This window comes from Aythya fuligula, chromosome 11 (genome assembly GCF_009819795.1).
Source record: "Aythya fuligula isolate bAytFul2 chromosome 11, bAytFul2.pri, whole genome shotgun sequence".
Classification (NCBI taxonomy): domain Eukaryota; kingdom Metazoa; phylum Chordata; class Aves; order Anseriformes; family Anatidae; genus Aythya; species Aythya fuligula.
The window spans coordinates 19594055-19613425 of NC_045569.1; the positions used below are offsets into that span (position 1 = coordinate 19594055).

Here is a 19371-nt window from a genome sequence, read left to right on the forward strand (position 1 = left end):
GCTAAAGTTTAACATCCTAATGATGCTAGTACAAAGGCTGTTTTCCTTTAAATATTTTATCTCTCTCATCAGTGAGTATTTGGAATGAACAAAGGTACAGAAAGTAGGTGAAACACATCTTTGCAATCCAGTAATAGGATAAACTTTTGAACTGTATCCAAAGAAAAAAAGGGTTGTGGGAAGAAAATCAAATGCACACTATAGTAGGTATGAGAGATTGTGATAAATAAATTGCTTTTATGCTTCCAGTAATTGTAAACATCATGTAGTTTCATACTCTTGCCATGCTTGAAGTGTGTGTTTTTTTATTGTACTACAGAACAGCATCAGTTTCCAGTGTATTTTGTAGAAGAAATTTGTCTAGTTATGTTATAAGCAACTCAAAGCAGCTTGTTCACAGAAGCTAAAAAGGTTGAATTTTAGCCTATTAGACATGGTAATGGAAGCTGAAGTTTCATTTCAACCGCAAATCAGTTTAATAGTGTCTCCCAGTGGTGGTAACCGGTATTGAAAACTTAAAGATAGCAAGGTGGTTCATAACAGGAACCCCAGGAGAAAATCTGAATCCTAACAATGCATGAATACATCATAATTTTATTTCCACAGAATAAAAAAGAAAATTAGCATGTTCCTTGTAATGTTATGTAAAATAATTTTAAAGGATAAATGGGATAATCCAGGTAATTATAGGCTTGTCAGTCAAAGAGCAATCCCAGGCAAAATAACAGAAAGTCTAATTAATATGGGATTCAACAAAAATAATTAAAGGAGGGTGAGATAACTAATGCCAGTTGACATGGGATTACAGAAAATAGACCTTGTTAAACTAACTTGAAATATTTCTTAAATATGACTATGGATTTGTTGGTAAAAGCAATATTGTCACTATAATCACAGGATCACAGAATTTTAGGGGTTGGAAGGGACCTCAGGAGATCATCAGGTCCAACCCCCCTGCCAAAGCAGGTTTCCTACAGCAGGTTGCCCAGGCAGGCATCCAGATAGGCTTTGAGCATCTTCAGCGAAGGAGACTCAACAACCTCCCTGGGCAGCCTGTTCCAGTGCTCCATCACCCAGAGCCATTCTGATCTAACATAATAAAATCCCCAGACCTTCAGCTATGACATTTATGCATATTTTATCACTTTTGCTAACAAATGGAGGGACTTTTTATATGCTTTCCCACAAATGAAGGCAAAGAATTCTACTTTGGAAGTGCAGCCAAATGTAAGAGCTACGGGCAGTGATCTTGATTTTATATGGTCTTTGTTCAGAAAACAGTCAACTTCTCTTATTAGCACTTCTCTGCTGCAGAGTATGAAGGAGACTAAATCCTTAAAAGACAGTAAGTATTGGCATCTAGAGTACAGCTAGGTGAGAACTGTATTACACATTTTTACAAGAGCAAGGAGTGGCATACTAATCCTCAGACCAGATATGGGTACTATTTTTTATGATATTTGGCTTTTACTGAACCAACGATCCAGGAGAAAGAATCTCCAGGAGAAAATAAAGCATTTATTCAGTTTTGTATTGGAGTTAGAAGCAGATACTGAACTGCCAGTTGCTTCAAAAGTGCTTTAAAAATGGAAGAACCAACTTCAAAAGATACACTATAAGACAATCAAATCTTGTATCCTCTACCCAGGTGATGGAGTTCTTGGAGAGAAAAAAAGTATTTTTCAAAAAAAATATATATAAAAATAAGATTGCTATTGATTCCAGAACTGTGTGAATCCTGGACTTTAATACTCTGACTCTCCTTGTCATTTCATGATTTTTTGTCAGCCTGTATCAGACCTCATAGCTTATGTAACCCCACCGTTAGGTTGCCTATGTTAGAGTTGTGTTTACAGGCACAGCAGCTGACCATAAGATAATTTTCTATATGCATTTTTATATATTTCTCCGTTGCTATCTTAAATATAAACACAAATTTGGCTTATGTATCCCCATTTAGCTATGTAGCCTAGTTCATAACATGGGGAAGGGAGGGAGGGAGTTAGTATCGTGTAGTCACAGGTTTTACAAAGCTGAGGAACAAGTCCCTTCACAAGAAGAAAACCCAGCTGTTGCTTTGCCATGACAGGAAGTCAGGTACATTAAAAGGCTCACCTGTGTGGTGCCAACTGAAAAATACTGGTAAGCAAGTGAAATGGCACTACATTTAACAGCCAACAATGTATCACACCTGAGTGTGAATACTTGCTCTTGCCTTGTACATGTTCCATTTCCTCATATAGATGCCTAATAACCTACAAAATAAACTGTTCTACTTCTGTGTTCAAAATTAGTTTCCTAGGTCATATTGTTGTCAGCCATCTGTAAGATGAGTCATGCTTCGAGCTTGGGAAACCTGAGCCAAAAGCTGGTACTCTCCAATGACCCGACACATTTCTTTGCCAAAACACCGAGCAACTTCTGTCGAAAGGTACCACATTGAAATTCTGCACTGCTTCTCCTGACATGTTTTTCCAAGCAGGGAGAGACCTCCTGAGAGGCTCACAGTTCTCAACATAGGCAAGAACAAACATGTAATTGAACTTTAAAGGACTTCTCTCACTCATAAAACAAAAGCTTTTCTAGTATTTACTACTGTTATCCAGGGGAGCACTGTATGAAGTAAGGCATACTCTATGAGAAGAAATATTTATACTGCTCTCTTTGGATGTGCTCTGCCATGTTTTGTTTCTCAAACACTTAAAGGAAAACTATGAAAAAATGTATGTCTCACTGGTCTGCAGCTGTGCTGCATTCCACCTTCACTCTTTGACATTTATTGAGATCTTCTGATTCTATTATTTTGAACTCTTTAGCAGCTTTTATTTCAAAACAATTAAGGATGCTCCTGTGATCCTGTTAGTTCTGTTTTTCCCTGCACAAACTTCTTGCCATATATAAAACCAATTACCAGATCAGCACAGAAGTTTGACTCTGACCTCATTAGGACAAACTCAGATGAAGTGTAAACATTTCTCTTACCTTTAGTGACTCAACCTTAGACTGACTTTTACTTCTAAGAGGTTGCTCTCCAAAAGAAGAAGGAAGGGAGGAGGGAAACTGAAACTTTGAAAAAAATGTCTAACTGGTATATTAGAAATAAGCATGCAGCTCCTCAGCAGTATCAGCAGTGCATGAACTTAGCCCAAAGGTCTTATATTTTTCTCTGTGAAACGGTGAACAAATTAGAGAAGTGATCTCAGTCACTTTCATTTAATTAACCTTACTTTTATTGCAGTCACTGAATGACACAGAGTAGGCACACGGAACTGCGTTCTTCACCATGTCACAGCAGGCAGCAGCTGCTGCATTTCAAATTGAATTCACTATCTTTCCCAAAAATGTTGTCTTTTTCTTCCCCCTTCTGTCACCACTGGCTACCCTGTCTTTGTTCCTACTGAAGAAGAGCTCCATCATTTTGGTCTCCATTTCCCCTTTCCTCTCACATCCTGCTTACATAACGCATCTAAAATCATCTAGACTACCAAAACCAAGTCCACACTTCAGTCGTCTCTCACTAAGTTATAACACCTCCTCCTCCTCATATGTTTGAGAACTTGGCTTCTACAAATCAGTTTCTTACAGATGGTACTTCCATTTACTGGCACCAATTGGTTACTCAGAAGTATTAGTCATTGGAGATACACATTTTATAAAATATGTGAAAAATAAGCAAGTAGAATAAACAGGAACATACAGTGACATACGGCCTTGGCTCTTTCCCAGTCTTTTCTCCTCGTAAGGACAAATAGTTTGCGCCACATATTCTGTTCAAATAAGGTTATGATGTAGGCATTTCTGAAAACGTATTAATGCTTCTTTATTGTCAAAATCATCCCCAAAATGCCACACTAGCTGCATCACAGTCTTTTAAGGAGCCCTGACTGGGACCCAGAAACACTGTGTTGCACTCATGATCCTCCCCTGCTTTTGTTTCATCTTGAGCAAGAATTAATCTTTCATTGCTATCATCTTTCCTCTGTAAATGTGAGGAACAACATTAGTGCCTACTGTCAATCGTTTGACATTAGGGCTTGCCTGCACCCCTTGCTCACCCCAGCCACCTTCCCTAGCTCACAGACCTGGGGCTGCTCCTGGGAGATGCCATGAATGACCATGGAGGTTCACACACATGCATTTATGCAGGACTAGTTTAGGCATAGCAAGACAGCTTCTTCTTCTTCTTCTCTGGAGCCTTTCCAGTCTCCCGGTGCCTCCAACACAAATCATGTCTGCCCTTGTATTAGGAGGCCTAAAAACAAACATAGAAACCCTGAACGTATCTTCACCACACCCCCCAGCCTCACACCACACACTGCAGCCTAATGGAGGGCAGATTCTTTTTTTCCACCTTCCACAGGCATCCCAGCCATTTTTTCAGTATGTTCTCTAATGATCCCCAGATCTGTCTGTCTTCCTTCACTGAAAGGGAGCCCGTCTCCTCTGGTCACTGAGCCACACAAGCTGGGGATGTCCCTCGGCCCAGCACCGGGCACTCTCCTGTTCTGCTCCCCAGCCCCTCACAGCCTCCCCTCAGCTGCCACTTTGGTTTCCTCAGCTTGTTCTTGGCTCTCCCTCAAAAATTCCCCTCAGCTTTTTTACCCCTCTCCCTCAGAATTTCCCCACAGCTCGCCCTGGCCTGTCCCTCACAAAGTCCCTCAGCTCCTTACTACCTGTGCCTCACAAATTCCCTCAGCTCACTCCCGCCTGCCCCTCAGAATCTCCCCTCAGCTCCTTACTACCTGTCCCTCAGCTTGCTCCTGCCTGTCCCTCAGAACTTCCCCGGGCTTAAGCCCCACATATTCCTCCGAAATTCCCCTCAGCTTTTTCATACCTCTCCCTCAGAACTTCTCCTCAGCTTGCTCCCGCCTTTCCCTCAGAATCTCCCCTCAACTCCTTGCTGCCTATCCTCCTCAGAAACTCCCTCAGCTCCTTACTACCCGTGCCTCACAAATTCCCTCAGCTGGCTCCTGCCTATTCCTCAGAACTTCGCCAGCCTTAAGCCTCAGTTCCCTCAACTCACTCTCACCTTTTCCTCAGAAATTCCCCTCAGCTTTTCCACACCTCTCCCTCAGAATTTCCCCTCAGCCCGCTCGCGCCTTTCCCTCAGAATCTCCCCTCATTTCCTCACTGCCCGTCCCTCAGAAACTCCCCTCAGCTCCAGCCCGGTTCCCTCAGCCCGCTCCCGCCTGCCCTCAGAGCTCCCCCTCAGCCCAGCCCCTCCGCCTCCACACCGCTCCCTCAGGCCGGCCCCAGCATCGCCTCCCGCCGCTTTCCCGTCCCTCCCCTCCGCTCCTCTCCGTCCCTCCCTCTCCATGCAGCACCGCCTCTCGCACCGTGCGCAGGCGGGCGGCGAGCCCCGGGCCGTGCCGGGCCTGGCCGAGCCGTGTCTCGGCCGAAATGCTCCGTACGGAGAAAGTCCTGCAGCTGCGGAGCCAGCAGGGCCGCTCGGTGCGCGTCGTGAGGGAGCACTACCTGCGGCTCGATGTGCCGTGCCGCAGCGCCCTGTGCCGGGCCGGCTGCCCCGGCGGTGAGCGGGCCGGCGGGGAGGGCTCCGGGAGGAAGGGGAAGGGGGGACGAGGGCTGAGGGAGCCGAGCTCCGGGGGCTGAGGGAGGGCGCCCGGGCTCGTCCCGGGGCGCCTCAGCCCGCCGCCGGCGGGGCCTGACAGGAACCGGCGGGGTAGTGGCGGGCTGAGGAGAGAAAAGGGCATCGAGGAGCCGGGGAAGGGGGGAGATGGGGCAGGGGGAAAGTTTTCTAAAAGCTGGAATCCTCCCTCTGCCGTCCTGAGCTTTAGGGGTGGTGTGAGGGGCGGCAGCACACGGAGCAGGGGGGAAATGAGCAGCTCGGGGGTATGGGGGGAGTGCTGCTTCAAGGCAAAACCAGTCAGGAGTAAATGGAGTATTAGGGGAGGAAAAAAATGAACCGAAAAGAGACGGGGGTTGATGCAGGAATTGACTGGCAGCAGCTTGGTGACCGGGGTAAAAGGCTGAAGTGGCATGGAGGTGTAACAGAAAACGCCCATGTTTCACACTTTGCTTTTTAAAAACACCTTTTACATGTACATTTCATTTATGCACTTTGCTTTTAAAAAAGTTCTTACATGTACATTAATTTCTACAGGGTGCTGCTTTATAGCGTGAGCTACGTTGTGTGCCTTACCTGTTGATGCAGCCAAGGGGTTATCATGAAGCATTTGTTATTCTGCATCAGCAGTTATTTCTGTTAATTAATTAAGCATAATTGTTCGTTATTGTGATCTAGGGTGTCAGGACTAGTTATAATTTCTGCTCCCTTATGGATCTCGGTGCTGTAGAGGAGCATATTGAATTTAGTTCTGAATTCCCTAAGGATAAATTACAGACACATACCAGACAAAAGTCTTACCTCTCTCCCCATGCCTAACTTTCCCTCTTCTGGGCCTGAACATAAATTGTGCTGTAGATGAGTGTCAGAATATGTCCCTTTATAATTATTCCAGGTAACTCAGAGGTAAGGAGAACATTTATTTTTATTCCTGACTCTACACACTGTGCTGATCAGACTTTCTTTATGTGCTGAGAGAAACCGCCTACATAAATCATGAATCATGAATCTATAGATACCTTTAATGGCATGCGGTTCCTACTTAAAAGTTATTCTGATCTAGATGTATGGGTTAGAAAAGGATAGCTTAACGTGAGCAGATCACATAACTCTTCAAGTGACACTTCAGTTTTAATGCTCTTCTGAATTATTAATAAATATTAGCTTTCCTATGTGCATTCTGCCATCATCCATTATATACCTTCAGAATGAGATGTAGCCTTGTTACGGTATGCAGAATCGTGCTTACTGGAATCAAACTTCTAGTGATAACAATTAATAGACGGTTTGTCCTGTGACAGCTTCTAAGAAATTCATGACAATAACCCGACTTGTCAAGATCTGTGTAGTTTTATTCTTTATAATTTGCCTGCACTGAATTCAGCAGTTGTTCCTATAATATTGTAAGGGATGAATAGATACTGAGAAAAAATACAGAGGAGTTAATGCCTGCCAGCTAAAAGTTTAGTGGATAATCATTGAAATATCTAAAGTAATTAAACGAATTAATTTGGGGGGACATTTTAAGATTTAATCTATGAGGGGTTTGTTGTGATATTTTGATGGCGTATGCCTAAGGGATGGAGTCTCTAATAGAGAGAATTGGCAATGATGGTAATAGTTTAGATTTGAGAATGTCTTCTCTTATCTGTATTCTTTTATTCGAAGGAGCACAAAAAGAGCTGGCTGTAAATGGATAATGTTGAATAGAGAGATCTGTGGAAGCAGTACATCCTTTGAATAATTCCATGAAAAGATTTTCTCTGGTAGATATATTGTCTCTCTTTTCATGTGGAAGCAGAGAAAAAAAAAAAAAAAAAAAGGAATGTTACACTTCAAGTAACTTCCTTTCCCAATAAAATTGCATCTTTTTCACACATTTGGATGGAATTTACCCTATATTTTGGCATCCATGGATAGCAAAAGGGCTCTGTCACAAATCGTAGAGATTGTACTGCAGAACTGTACTTTAGAAGTCATTATAACTTTGTTCATCAGAAAAATACATATGTATACCTTTGAAGACACACAACTCTAATGTCTGGGCATTTGAAGGCATTTTTAAGAGAGTGTATTGCAACTGAAAGTTTAAACCTTTAACCTCTGAATTGTGTTTTAGATGGCAAATTGTTATCAGATGATGTGACTCATTACGTTGTCCCAGACTGGAAGGTTGTTCAAGATTACCTTGAGGTTCTTGAGTTTCCTGAGCTGAAAGGTATTATTTTCATGCAAACAGCGTGTCAAGCTGTGCAACATCAAAAAGGTCGCAGGTACTTATCCTGTAATAACTCATTTTTTAATATAGATTGCAGTAACATATTAAGTTTGTAAAATACATATTTAAGCACAGCTTCCCAAAGTCAGCAAAATGCTGTGCTTAAATTGTTTTCAGGTCTTTCAAGTGTCTTAATATGATTTTACAGAAGAGAAAGAACTGTGATCCTTTGTGATCCGTAGGCGTCAATGCTTGGCATATTTTTCACTTAATAGTGAATATTAATATTAAGCCTGTAACATTATTAACTAATCAAATGGCTTGTTACAGGAATTAAGGAGAATTTGCAGTAATGATGTATTGTATGCAACAACTAAATTATGCATGTGGTTTTGTTCCTGCTGTATTACGGATTGAGCACTTGTCTTTGAGGAGCAAGTAATACTAGTACATGGTACTTACCTTATCAGACACAAACCATATTGCTGTGGCATATGAGTGTAGTTTGCTATCAAGGTCTTCCAGGATTAATAAAGCATAAACATCTTTGAAAAAATATGTCTTGTCTCAGAAATAATAAAATAAGCTCCTGAACATTTACAGTGTTTTGTGGGGCTCATTGGAAAACAACTATGTTTAAAACTCAGAAACATTCATAATGAAAATTAGAAAAGCTTGCTTACAGATGGTTTTTTAGGTTTTATTGTCAATTGCAGAATTTAATAAATGCATTTCTTTATGAATTATAGTAATTTTCCTTGAGTTTTTCAGTCATATTTTCAGCTGGAATTAAAATACTCCCATGCTTTCTTTTGACAATGTTATATTGATCTTTTTTTTTGTATTCCAGACAGTACAACAAGTTGCGAAATCTAGTGAAGGATGCCCGTCATGACTGTATAGTGTTTGCTAATGAATTCCACCAGCATTCATACCAGCCAAGAGAGAAGGGAGAATCGATGGAGAAATGGCAGACCAGGTTTGCTTTAACTTGCATAGTACTACACTGAATAACATCATGACATTGTACGTAGAAATATTAGTAGACACTGGCTATGTAAGAGTTCATGCTCTTCCTCTGCTTAGCTCTGGAACAGTTCACAATAATTATAAAAGTCCAGAATGTCCTTTTGTGATTAAGAAAGTTTCAACGTTGTTTTCAGAGGAAAACAGCCAAATGTTAATTAAATGCAATAATGCTAAAATAAAAAGCATTGATCATTTTAAAGTTGGACAACCATTTTACAGGGTGCTTTAGCATAATAAACAGAACACTTTAGATCCCATTAGATGTAGTGTCTCATAGCCTACAAACCCCACAGAGCTGGACTCCTGGCAGTTCCAATTAGATTTTTCCAAGTATTCATTCAGAGGAATAATATGTGATGTTTCAGCTGGGGCACATACAGATGTACTGGGGAGGAAGCACTTTCTTTTTCTGTCCTCTCAGTGCTCTTGTGTGGCACATAAACTTTATACCCTCAAAAATTTATGTAGCTTGTTGTATGTATCTCACAGGTATAAGTGTAAAACCAAAATCTCATTTATACAAAGTCTGCAAATGTCTTGCAAGTAGCAAATGAGATATACCAGGAGTCTTATTTCAAACTTTGCTTTTCTAGGAGTATTTACAATGCAGCAGTCTGGTATTACAATCACTGCTTGGGTCAGATGCCAGTTGTTATGGTAACAGAAGATGAAGATGCTATCAGGCAGTACGGAAATGAAACAGAAGGAGTGTTTGTGATTTCCTTCAAGGTAACATGCCAGGAAAATAGAAGAAGGTTGCCTTGGTGCTTCATCAAAATGACAAAGCAAGTACTTTAAAGCCCAATGTATAGTGCAAATCATTTCGGAGTTTACATGTAAAAATTCTACAATGCTAACTCATGACTTCATTTCTCAAAGATAGCAAAGATGTCTGACATGGGAATGTCATTAAAAATGGTGAGTGAGCAAAGCAGAGAACTGAAAAGAAAAGCAGCAGCTTTAAAGATACAGATCATCCTTCTTAGGAGCCCTTTTTATTGTTTTCCTTGTTTTTAAAGAATTTGGCACCGTGACCAATAATAGGTTACCTCAGCCACATGTCTAAATTTGTAGTGCAAGCATTCCATAAACAGAAGTAGCCGAAATATTCAGCATTATTCTGACAGCATGTGTTAGCCTTGACTATATAGGATACACTGATGCATGAGAAGATAATTGATTTGTCATTTAGTTGTTGATCTCTGATACGGCTTGTATTCAGCTGGATACATGGATAGGATGTTTATGTTTAGCCGTGATAGGATATTAAGTAAAACCAACCAGATTTACTTCAAATTTGTATAAAAATGACTATGCTCAAATTGTTCCTTTGAGTGTGGTTCAAATGTAGTACAGAGAATCATACAAAATTCATACAGATAATAGTGGGTTGCCAGTTTGACGATTTTGCTGTGGCACTTTACAATAATTATGTAGCTTGGATGGGGTATATTGCTAGCAGAAGTTTGAGAATCTCTAGTTTAGGATGTTTTCCTAACAGTCATATCTCTTTTGTTATATTTACCAAATGGCTTAGGGTGAATCTGGAACAGATCTGTGGTATTTAGAGCAGACACATCACTACCATTTGGAAATGCAGTCTGAGCATGTGTTAGCAAGCACTAGACACCTCATGAGTGCATGAGACAGCTCGTTTATAATAGGCTTTTCAAATAAAGCATTATTAAAATAACAGTGACCTCTAAATCTTTTCTTGTTTGTTAATATATGTGCATACAGAATTATTTGGATAACTTTTGGCCTGACTTAAAGGCTGCCCACGAACTCTTTGACTCTATAGTTCAAGCTCGGCATGAACGGGAGACTGAAAGCCAAGAAAACAATGGAAAAGAATATCCTGAGCACTTACCCATGGAAATACTGGAGGCTGGGATCAAATCTGGAAGATATATTCAGGTCAGTTGCTATTTAGAGATTATACACTGAAAGATGCAGTCTTGTGCCACGTGTGATATGGAACAACTGTATCTAATTCTCAAATATAGATAATGCTGTATGAGGGCAGCATTTCTTACTTCATTTGCACACAGTCTATATCTCAGTGAAGTGAATTTACAGTTTTTTAGCTTGTCAGGGCCTTAATTGTTGGTGGGCTTCAGTTAAGAAATAATTTAAAGAATTAGAAGCAGTAATTTGTTCTTTGCTTGACTGTTTCACTAGTGAGGTGAAAACAGAATGTGAACAGATAGACTTGAGTTTTCTTTTTTTCTTGAGATGTGGAGATTCAGTATTAGGGCAGGCAACAAAAGTAATCTTACACTGTCTGCGATTTGAATAAAATGACCTTTACCGCCTTAGGTTAAATTGAGCATTTAAAAGAACTTGCCATTCCTTTACAGAAGGGAGTGCTTAAAGGTCTGCATTGTATGTTCTCTCTCTGTAGAGAGTACAGTCCTGTTCAACATAACCTAAATATCAATGAAAACAACTAATTTATCTAAAAATTGTTGGAAGAACAAAAACATATACTTTAAAGTTTGCTATTTAGAGATGTGGCTATTTCATTCTGTTTATTGGTTTATTACTTTTAGGGTACACTGAATGTCAATAAGCATCGAGCACAATTGGAAGCTTTTGTTCGACTTCAGGGATTTGGCAGCAAAGAAACAGGTGAAAAGACAATGAGAGGATGTGTTCAATGACTTCTTGATGCTGTCTGTGCTTTTTATGTGACTCCACCATATATAGAGAGAGATGTTCAGTTATTAATCAAGATGAAAGCTCAGATATTGCAATGCTTTTTTTTTTTTTTTTTTTTTTTTTTCCCTTTATGGGCTAGAAAGGAGGCTAGAGATTAACCCAGAGATCGGACCTCCTGAGAAGACAGTACCCTGTATATCCTCCTTCCACATTCTTAGTACCTTTGGCTGTGTTTTGGACTCTTGTCCTACTAATGAGTGTCTCTAGACTTTTTCTGAAGTTAAATATTGATGCAAATTGTTTTATTTGTGCTTGCTCAAACTTCATATGACCACTCATTTGATTGAAATACGTGTTTGCATAGATGTTGGCAGGATTAGGGAGCTGGTCATTGTGATTGTAATAGGAAAAATGCTTTTAGGATCAAATCAGAACACCGGTATTGTCTTTCTGGTATGAGTTAGTAATTACTACCTTTGAGGGAACAGCACTTTTTGCTTGCACAAGTATTTTGTCTCAGCTTTCACTAGTAAATACTTTCAAATGTTCAAATGTAGAATTTTTTAGTAGTTCCTATTTCTATTCATTTTTATTTTTATTTTAAATTTAGACCTTCAAAGTGACATCCTTATTTATGGGGCCAGAGCTCGAAATCGTGCAATCCACGGTGATGTGGTAGCTGTAGAGTTACTGCCTTTGCAAGAATGGAAAGGAAGGATTGTTGCCCTTTGTGAAAATGAGACAGAGGATAAAGCACCTGCAGACACCACTGGTGATCCTATGCCCACAGGTAAAGTAGATAGAATGATACAATATTTTATTAAGATTACCTCACCTTCTGATCTGTATTGTAGTCTTTGTTTTATAGTCCCTTCCCTGCATCTTATAAGTGTGCTGAGGTTAGAGTTAGAAGTTCAAGATTAGTTCTCTTCCTACCAGAAAATACTGTTTAATTTTGGTCTTTGCTAGTAAATATTTTCTTTATTTTTTACTAGACTTAGACATGTTTTGGTAGTAGTGAGAATCTCGCTGAATAATTTATGTGTTATATCAATTTAAATCTATACAATAAGTTAGTCTTCGTTAGTATCCACAGGAATAAAAGCTCATTAAAAGATGGATGTGCCAACGATAATTTATTACAAACTTGTATTGTTTCCTGCATAATATAAGTTGTTAGCAATTATAATACAGATTTGTGGAAATCATTAGTTCATATTACAAAGCAAGGGATCTTCTATACCTCTTCCGCGTTTGCTTTCATGTCCCTATTTAACTCTTTAATGTACTACCGACAATGTCCCTTATTAAAAGGTAAAGTTGTTGGAATCATTCAAAAGAACTGGAGGGATTATGTGGTCACTTTCCCTTCTAAAGAAGAAAGCCAGTCCCAGGGCAGAAATGCTCAGAAAATCCTTGTTACACCTTGGGACTACAGAATTCCCAAAATCCGGATCAGTACGCAGCAAGCTGAAGCACTACAGGTAATTTGGCAGAAGCGTTTCTCAGTTCTGTATTCCTACAAAATTGCCTGGGTGTTATATGCTCTCATGATGTTTTCAAGGCAAAAAGACAGGTAGAGAACTATTAATCAAGTTAGGTTTGTGAAAGCAGGACACAGTTCAATGTGAAGAAATGTGTCCAATTCCTGTCAAAACTGTGACCTTCAGGTAATAAAGCGTATGGCAGTTCTGGATGCACCACAGTCCCGGTACCCTGAGCATTTGTACACTGCTCGCTTTGTGTATTTTTGTTGCTTTGTTCTGTTTTGTTTCCTGATAAATTCAGAGTCATATTAGGGGTCTGAAATGCAATAGCCCTTGCAGCTTTATTGGCTCTATGACTATATATAACTGGTGAAAGTACGAAGGAGAGCTTTTCAACAAATTGCTAATGAACGATGATGATTAGCCAGCCATTCCTGTAGAAGCAAGAAACATGGCCTTGTCCATTCCTAGCTGCTGTAAATTCCAATTGTATTCTGTGGTATAGGAATACTTGTTTACATCTTGGTTATGTCTTTTTTTTTTTTCCCCTCAATATTTATTTATTTCAAGATAGAGATTTTTTTTTATATAATGAACCCAAATGAGTCATTTATTGGGAAATAAATGTAATTCTCAGTAAGCTTCTGATCAGGGGTTTATTTTTCCTTTCTGAAGAGTTTTTAGAGTTGCTTGTGGCTTGTCTCTTTGGATTGCTATGTTTGCCTCTGAAGAATGTTTATATTGATTGCTCGTCAGGAGCAGATTGCTGTTTTAACAGAAGAATTGTCTTGCTGCAGGAGTACAGAGTTGTTGTGCGCATTGATTCTTGGGAATCAAATTCTGTATATCCAAATGGACACTTTGTGAGGGTTTTGGGAAGAATTGGAGATCTTGAAGGGGAAATTGCAGCTATTCTGGTGGAGAACAGCATTTCTGTAGCCCCTTTCTCAGAAATCCAGGTTAGTCTTTGTGATTAGGTACATTCTTTTCTGTTCATTTCTAGGCTCTTGTTCCTCAAAGAGGGGGGCTCTCTTTCAGCTGAGCGTATTGCCAGCAGGCTTTTGAAAACTGAAAGCTATTTTTAGAGTATTTTTCTGGAATTACTTGTGGATATCAGTGGTTCTAGAGATACAAAGAATTTTCAAGTCAATAATGATTTGAAGATAATCTGTTCAGTATAAGGAGATTTCAAACTCGTAGTTCTAATTTGATGTAGACTGTTAAGATATTATTGTCTTTATATGTGTTTATAGTACTGATCCTAAAGGCCAAGACCTATTGAAATCATTGCTTTAAATCCTTTTTGTCCTCAACCAGGATGGGAAACAGCTCTCACAGGGAAGTATTTTGATTTTTACCTAAAATTAATTGAAGAAAATAAAAAGAGTGTAAGAAACAATGTACAGTGTTGATGTTGGCCAGAGCTGCAATATCACTGCAGTAATATCAGTTGATAATAATATATGTAGCATTCTTTCAGATACTCTTTTATACTTTCTGGAAAGTAAATGTAGTAGACTGACTTGGAAAATGCAAGGAAAAAATTTGTCAGGGATGGAAAAGTACACCAACACAGAACTATCAATGGATTACAAAAGCAAGGGCTAATTAAATCTGATTTGTTGGCTTCATTTTATAGGAAAGATGTAACTGTATGTTCATCACTGTTTTTGTACAGATGAGCGAAATGCCCACAAGTTCTTCAAAGAATCCGTGGAAGGTGAATCCAGAGGAGGAAAAAAAACGTCTTGACTTGAGAGATACACACTTGATATTCAGCATTGACCCGAAAGGCTGTGAGGATGTTGATGACGCGCTATCTGTTAGAACTATGCCTAATGGGAATCTAGAGCTGGGTGTCCACATTGCAGACGTAACCTACTTTGTGGCAGCAAATTCTTACACTGATGTTGAGGCAAAAGCAAGGTAATGTATTTTCTAAAAATTAAAAAATTACAAACTTCCAACCTCTATCCGTGCTATCCTGAAGAAACATTGAGAAGTTCTGTTAATTCTTTTGGAAGAGTTCTTGTTTTTAATATTTAACCTTATGTTATATTCCATACTTTTTTTCTGTTATTACCACTGTTTTGAACTCAGACTACTGAATCACTTTATGAAATGCATTGTTCTCTGTAGATACAAAGAAATACTGTATTTCTGTAGATACAAAGAAATGTAAACTTAATGGCCAACAAAGGTATTTGTATAGCCATTAAAATGACCTCTTCTGAGCTGAGCTTATTTTGTACAGTCCTACCAAGCTCTGCCTTTCTTGCAAGTGGGAGATACAGAGGAAGGCAAACTTAGGCTTGTGCTTACACAAATAGTCGTTTGAATAATTTCATTTCAGTACCGCATGTGTGTGTTGGGTAAGAATAACGTTAAGAACAGCCTTCTAAAATCATACTGTGTGTCACGTTCTGCTGATGCCGTAGTTATTTTGCAAACTGCTTGGCAGATAAACACCAATGAGTCACGGTGAGAAGAACAGTGACTGTGTTTTATTCTTCAGGGCAACAACTTACTATTTGGCGGATCGTCGTTATGATATGCTGCCCGCTGTCTTGAGTGCTGACATATGCTCTCTTCTTAGTGGAGTCGATAGGTAAGATTTGGTGATATTTCTGACAAAAGAGATTTTTGCAAGTAATTTAGTTGTTGCTACCAGTCTCTCTGTTTATTAATTGTGTGCATGTTTTGCATTGTTACTAAGTCTTCAACTGAAAGAATAACGTATGTTTAAAAATAACTTCTGTTTCTATGATGTTCAGGGAAGGCGACTGCTTTGTAATCCTTTACCTTGCCAAAATGCATATGTTCCTGTTTCTCAAATGTGTTGTTACCCTGTTACCCTGCTTTTCTTTTATATATAATTTACAGGGTAGGTTCGCTGGCCGAAAATGAGGATATGCAGGGTGCAGATATGATCACAGTGGATACAGCTAGCTAATAAAATATATGAATGAAAGTACCTGTTGCAGTGTATCAGTGCTTTAAAAGAGATTTGGCTTTCTATCTTAGGTGCACTCTGGCCCAACAGGTAGATTGAAAATACTGCTGATGTAGTTGGTTCTTATTTATTAAGTGATGCACAAAACGGAAAGCTAAGTGTGTTATTTAGCAGCATCGCTGAACACAGGTTTGTTTCATGAAGAAAAAAGTTTCCAGTAAAAAAAAAAAAAAATCAACACAGGATGAAATGTGTAAATTTGGAGCAGTTGTATGTGCTTGAAATGTGAAGCTAACCAGAACTGTTTATAGCGTTGTGATTTTTTTTTTCTTTAAGGTATGCTGTAAGCGTCTTGTGGGAACTAGAAAGAGAGTCGTATGAAATCCTGAGAGTCTGCTACAATAAAACCATCATCCGGTCTGCGTACAAGCTAGTCTATGAAGTAGCACAGGGATTATTAGATGGAGACACAAGTGTTGTTGATGACATCCCGGAACTGAAAGACTTGGATGAAAGAACGAGAAAGAAGAAATTGGATGAATTGGTTTGGGCAATATCAAAACTCACTGACATAGCACGGCACGTTAGAGCTAAGCGGGACAGCTGTGGTGCTCTAGAACTAGAAGGGGTAGAAATCCGAGTGCAACTGGATGACAAAAAAAACATTCACGATCTCATCCCCAAGCAGCCACTGGAGGTGCATGAGACTGTAGCAGAATGTATGATTCTTGCCAACCACTGGGTGGCAAAAAAGATTTCAGAAAACTTCCCTCATCAAGCTTTGCTGCGTCAACATCCTCCACCACGACAGGAATTTTTTACTGAACTTCGAGAATGTGCCAGTGCCAAAGGTTTCCCAATAGACACACGGTACCTTTTGCTACTTATCTTAACCACTTTAATTAGAGAAAAGCAATTAACTATTCGGCTTTGTAATCATTACAGTACAGTCTTTTAAAAGATTTGAAATAATTTAGAATGAACGTGTATGTTGAGATCTAATGAGAAGGCTGTAAGCCTCATCACATTGAGGTATCATTTCGATAGATCCCAGAGCATGAAGGCCAGCGGCAGTGATTTTGTTCGGGAGCCCCCTTCCATCCCTCAGCTGAGCTCTGCTGTACAAAGGGGTTTATGAGCAGCTCAGCATGTTTCATTCTGGACAAAAGCGGGTTTTGCTGGAGTCCTTCGTTCTCCAAGTTGCAGGAGCTTAACTGTAGGCTATTAGGATAAGGGCAGTGTAACTTTATTGAGAATTAACACTTTTTTGTCAGGTCTAACAAAACATTGGCTGAGTCCCTGGATAAAGCAGATGATCCATTGGATCCACTTGTAAACAAACTGTTGCGATGTATGGCCACTCATGCAATGTCTAATGCATTGTACTTCTCAACTGGCTCTTGTTCTGAAGAGGAGTTTCATCATTACGGTATCCTGTCACCTTATTTTTTATGCTATTTATGATATTTCTGAACTGTTGGGGAGAGGCAGTTGATTGCTTTGACTTATTTTCACTGCTTCCTTTTTTATTTGTAGGACTCGCTCTAGATAAGTACACTCATTTTACTTCTCCAATTAGAAGATACGCTGACATAGTTGTCCACAGACTCTTGATGGCAGCCACTCTGAAGGAAACTAAAGATGTTAAGGATAAAGTACTCAGCAATAAGGATCTTGAGGAACTGTGCAAACACATTAATAACAGGAACAGGGTAAGATGGTCACAGTGCGTCTCTGTCTTTGCTGCCCAGTGGAATGGAATACCAGTCTTGACTGCAGCTTCTGGATACTACAATGCCCTAGTATCACTTTTTTTTTTATTATTATTATTTTTTAACTTAACTATCACATTTCTTCTGAGAGTAGTACTCACCTTTACCACAGATAGGATTTCCTTTCACATGTATTTTTTTGGGGAGTGTAGGGGAGTAAGTCATGGAAAAATGAATATAAAGACCGAAACCAAACAAGCTTATTATTTATGTAGGCTGTTTTCTCTTCTCTTTTTGTGGGGGTGCTCCCAGGCAGCCCAGCATGCTCAGAAACAGTCTACTGAACTCTTCCAGTGCATGTACTTCAAAGACAAAACCCCAGAAACAGATGAGCGCTGCATAGCAGATGGTGTTATCTACTCAATTCGAACAAATGGCGTGCTTGTTTTTGTACCAAGGTAAGTTCATTAGAGTTGGGGCTGTTTAAAAATAAGACACAAGTATTACTGGAATGCTGTAAGGACACCTCTGGTCCTTAAGAAAGGAAATATTGACTGATTATGCTATTTTATTTTTTGTAAATCATAGACTGCTTTTCTGTTTTCCTCTCCCCTCGTGCTGCTGAACCTTAACTCATTTTTAATGGAGAACCAGTTCCAATAACCCGTTACAAAGCTGTTTTTCCATTATCTGGGCATTCTGGGCTTACAGATAATGGATTACTGACTGTATTTTACTTCTGCTTCACTGCTTTTGAAAAACCTCACTCACCATCTCATGCTGTTTTCATATATACTGCTGGGTTACTTTTTTTGATAATACACATTAAGTGCTCCTGAAGCAGGATTATCAAGCTACCCTGGTTGTACCTTTCTGTTGCTTTCCTATAATCCTCACTAGTCCTCCTTTGGTTTCAAAATTAGTGAGAGAACTGATAAGGGTGGAAATTCTTAAAAGATTCTGTTCATGTTTTTTGAAGATATGGAATCAAAGGTGCTGCTTATATGAAAAACAAAGAAGGCTTAGTCATCTCTTGTCGAGGTGACAGAAGCTGCGAGTGGAAGCCTGGATCGCTTCAGCGGTTTCAAAACAAAATTACTTCCACTACAACCACTGGAGATTCAGTTACATTAAGTCTTTTCGATCACATAACAGTGAGTATTTAACCTGAAGAAAGTAAAAGGAAATAGCATGATGAGAAATAAAATAATTACTGAATTGCTTTTAAGGTGAAAATACTTGTGCAGACGTCTCGCTGCCATGCTGACACAATCAAGCTTGAAATAATCAGGAATGCACCGTACGAGACTTCAGCCACAGAGGTTTCCCAGAAGAATTTCAATGTGGTGAAATCTGATTTGGTAAAAGAAGTCAGCCAGTCTGCAGAAACTGCCCGGCACACCCAAGAAAAAGCAAGAGTTGAAGTGATTGAGGAAGAGTATCAGCAGTACTGCCAGACAAAGGGACCAAGCTTATACCAGCTGCTAGAGGAGATCAGGGACTTGGCTCTATTGGATGTTTCAGCTGATATCAGAACTTGAACTGTAACCTAACATATGCTTGTTGATGTTCTACTCACATTCAATTTGTACAAGTTTCTAAAAAAAAAAAAAAAAAAAACTATTTAAATATTTGAGTTGTTTTAAGGTAAACTAAATGTCTATTTTAAATTAGAATTATTTTTATTAGGAATACATGTGACTTTTTAAAAGATTTTATACACGATA

The 19371-nt window shown here is 39.4% G+C and overlaps 1 protein-coding gene across 2 annotated transcripts; it reads left to right on the forward strand.

The window, feature by feature from the left end:
* The first annotated feature begins 5365 nt into the window (after positions 1-5365).
* Positions 5366-19359, forward strand: DIS3L (DIS3 like exosome 3'-5' exoribonuclease). 2 transcript variants are annotated; one of them, XM_032195031.1, is made up of 17 exons: positions 5366-5530; positions 7704-7857; positions 8653-8781; positions 9425-9560; positions 10572-10748; positions 11384-11462; positions 12103-12282; positions 12807-12976; positions 13777-13938; positions 14658-14905; positions 15495-15587; positions 16269-16802; positions 17207-17361; positions 17469-17644; positions 17957-18102; positions 18624-18798; positions 18874-19359. In XM_032195031.1, exons 1-17 carry the CDS (start codon positions 5401-5403, stop codon positions 19183-19185), a joined length of 3156 nt encoding a protein of 1051 aa, XP_032050922.1. In that variant the 5' UTR covers positions 5366-5400; the 3' UTR covers positions 19186-19359. The 2 variants fall into 2 exon arrangements, with proteins under 2 accessions (XP_032050922.1, XP_032050923.1); XM_032195032.1 differs by having other exon boundaries at positions 5366-5451.
* The last annotated feature ends 12 nt before the right edge of the window (positions 19360-19371 follow it).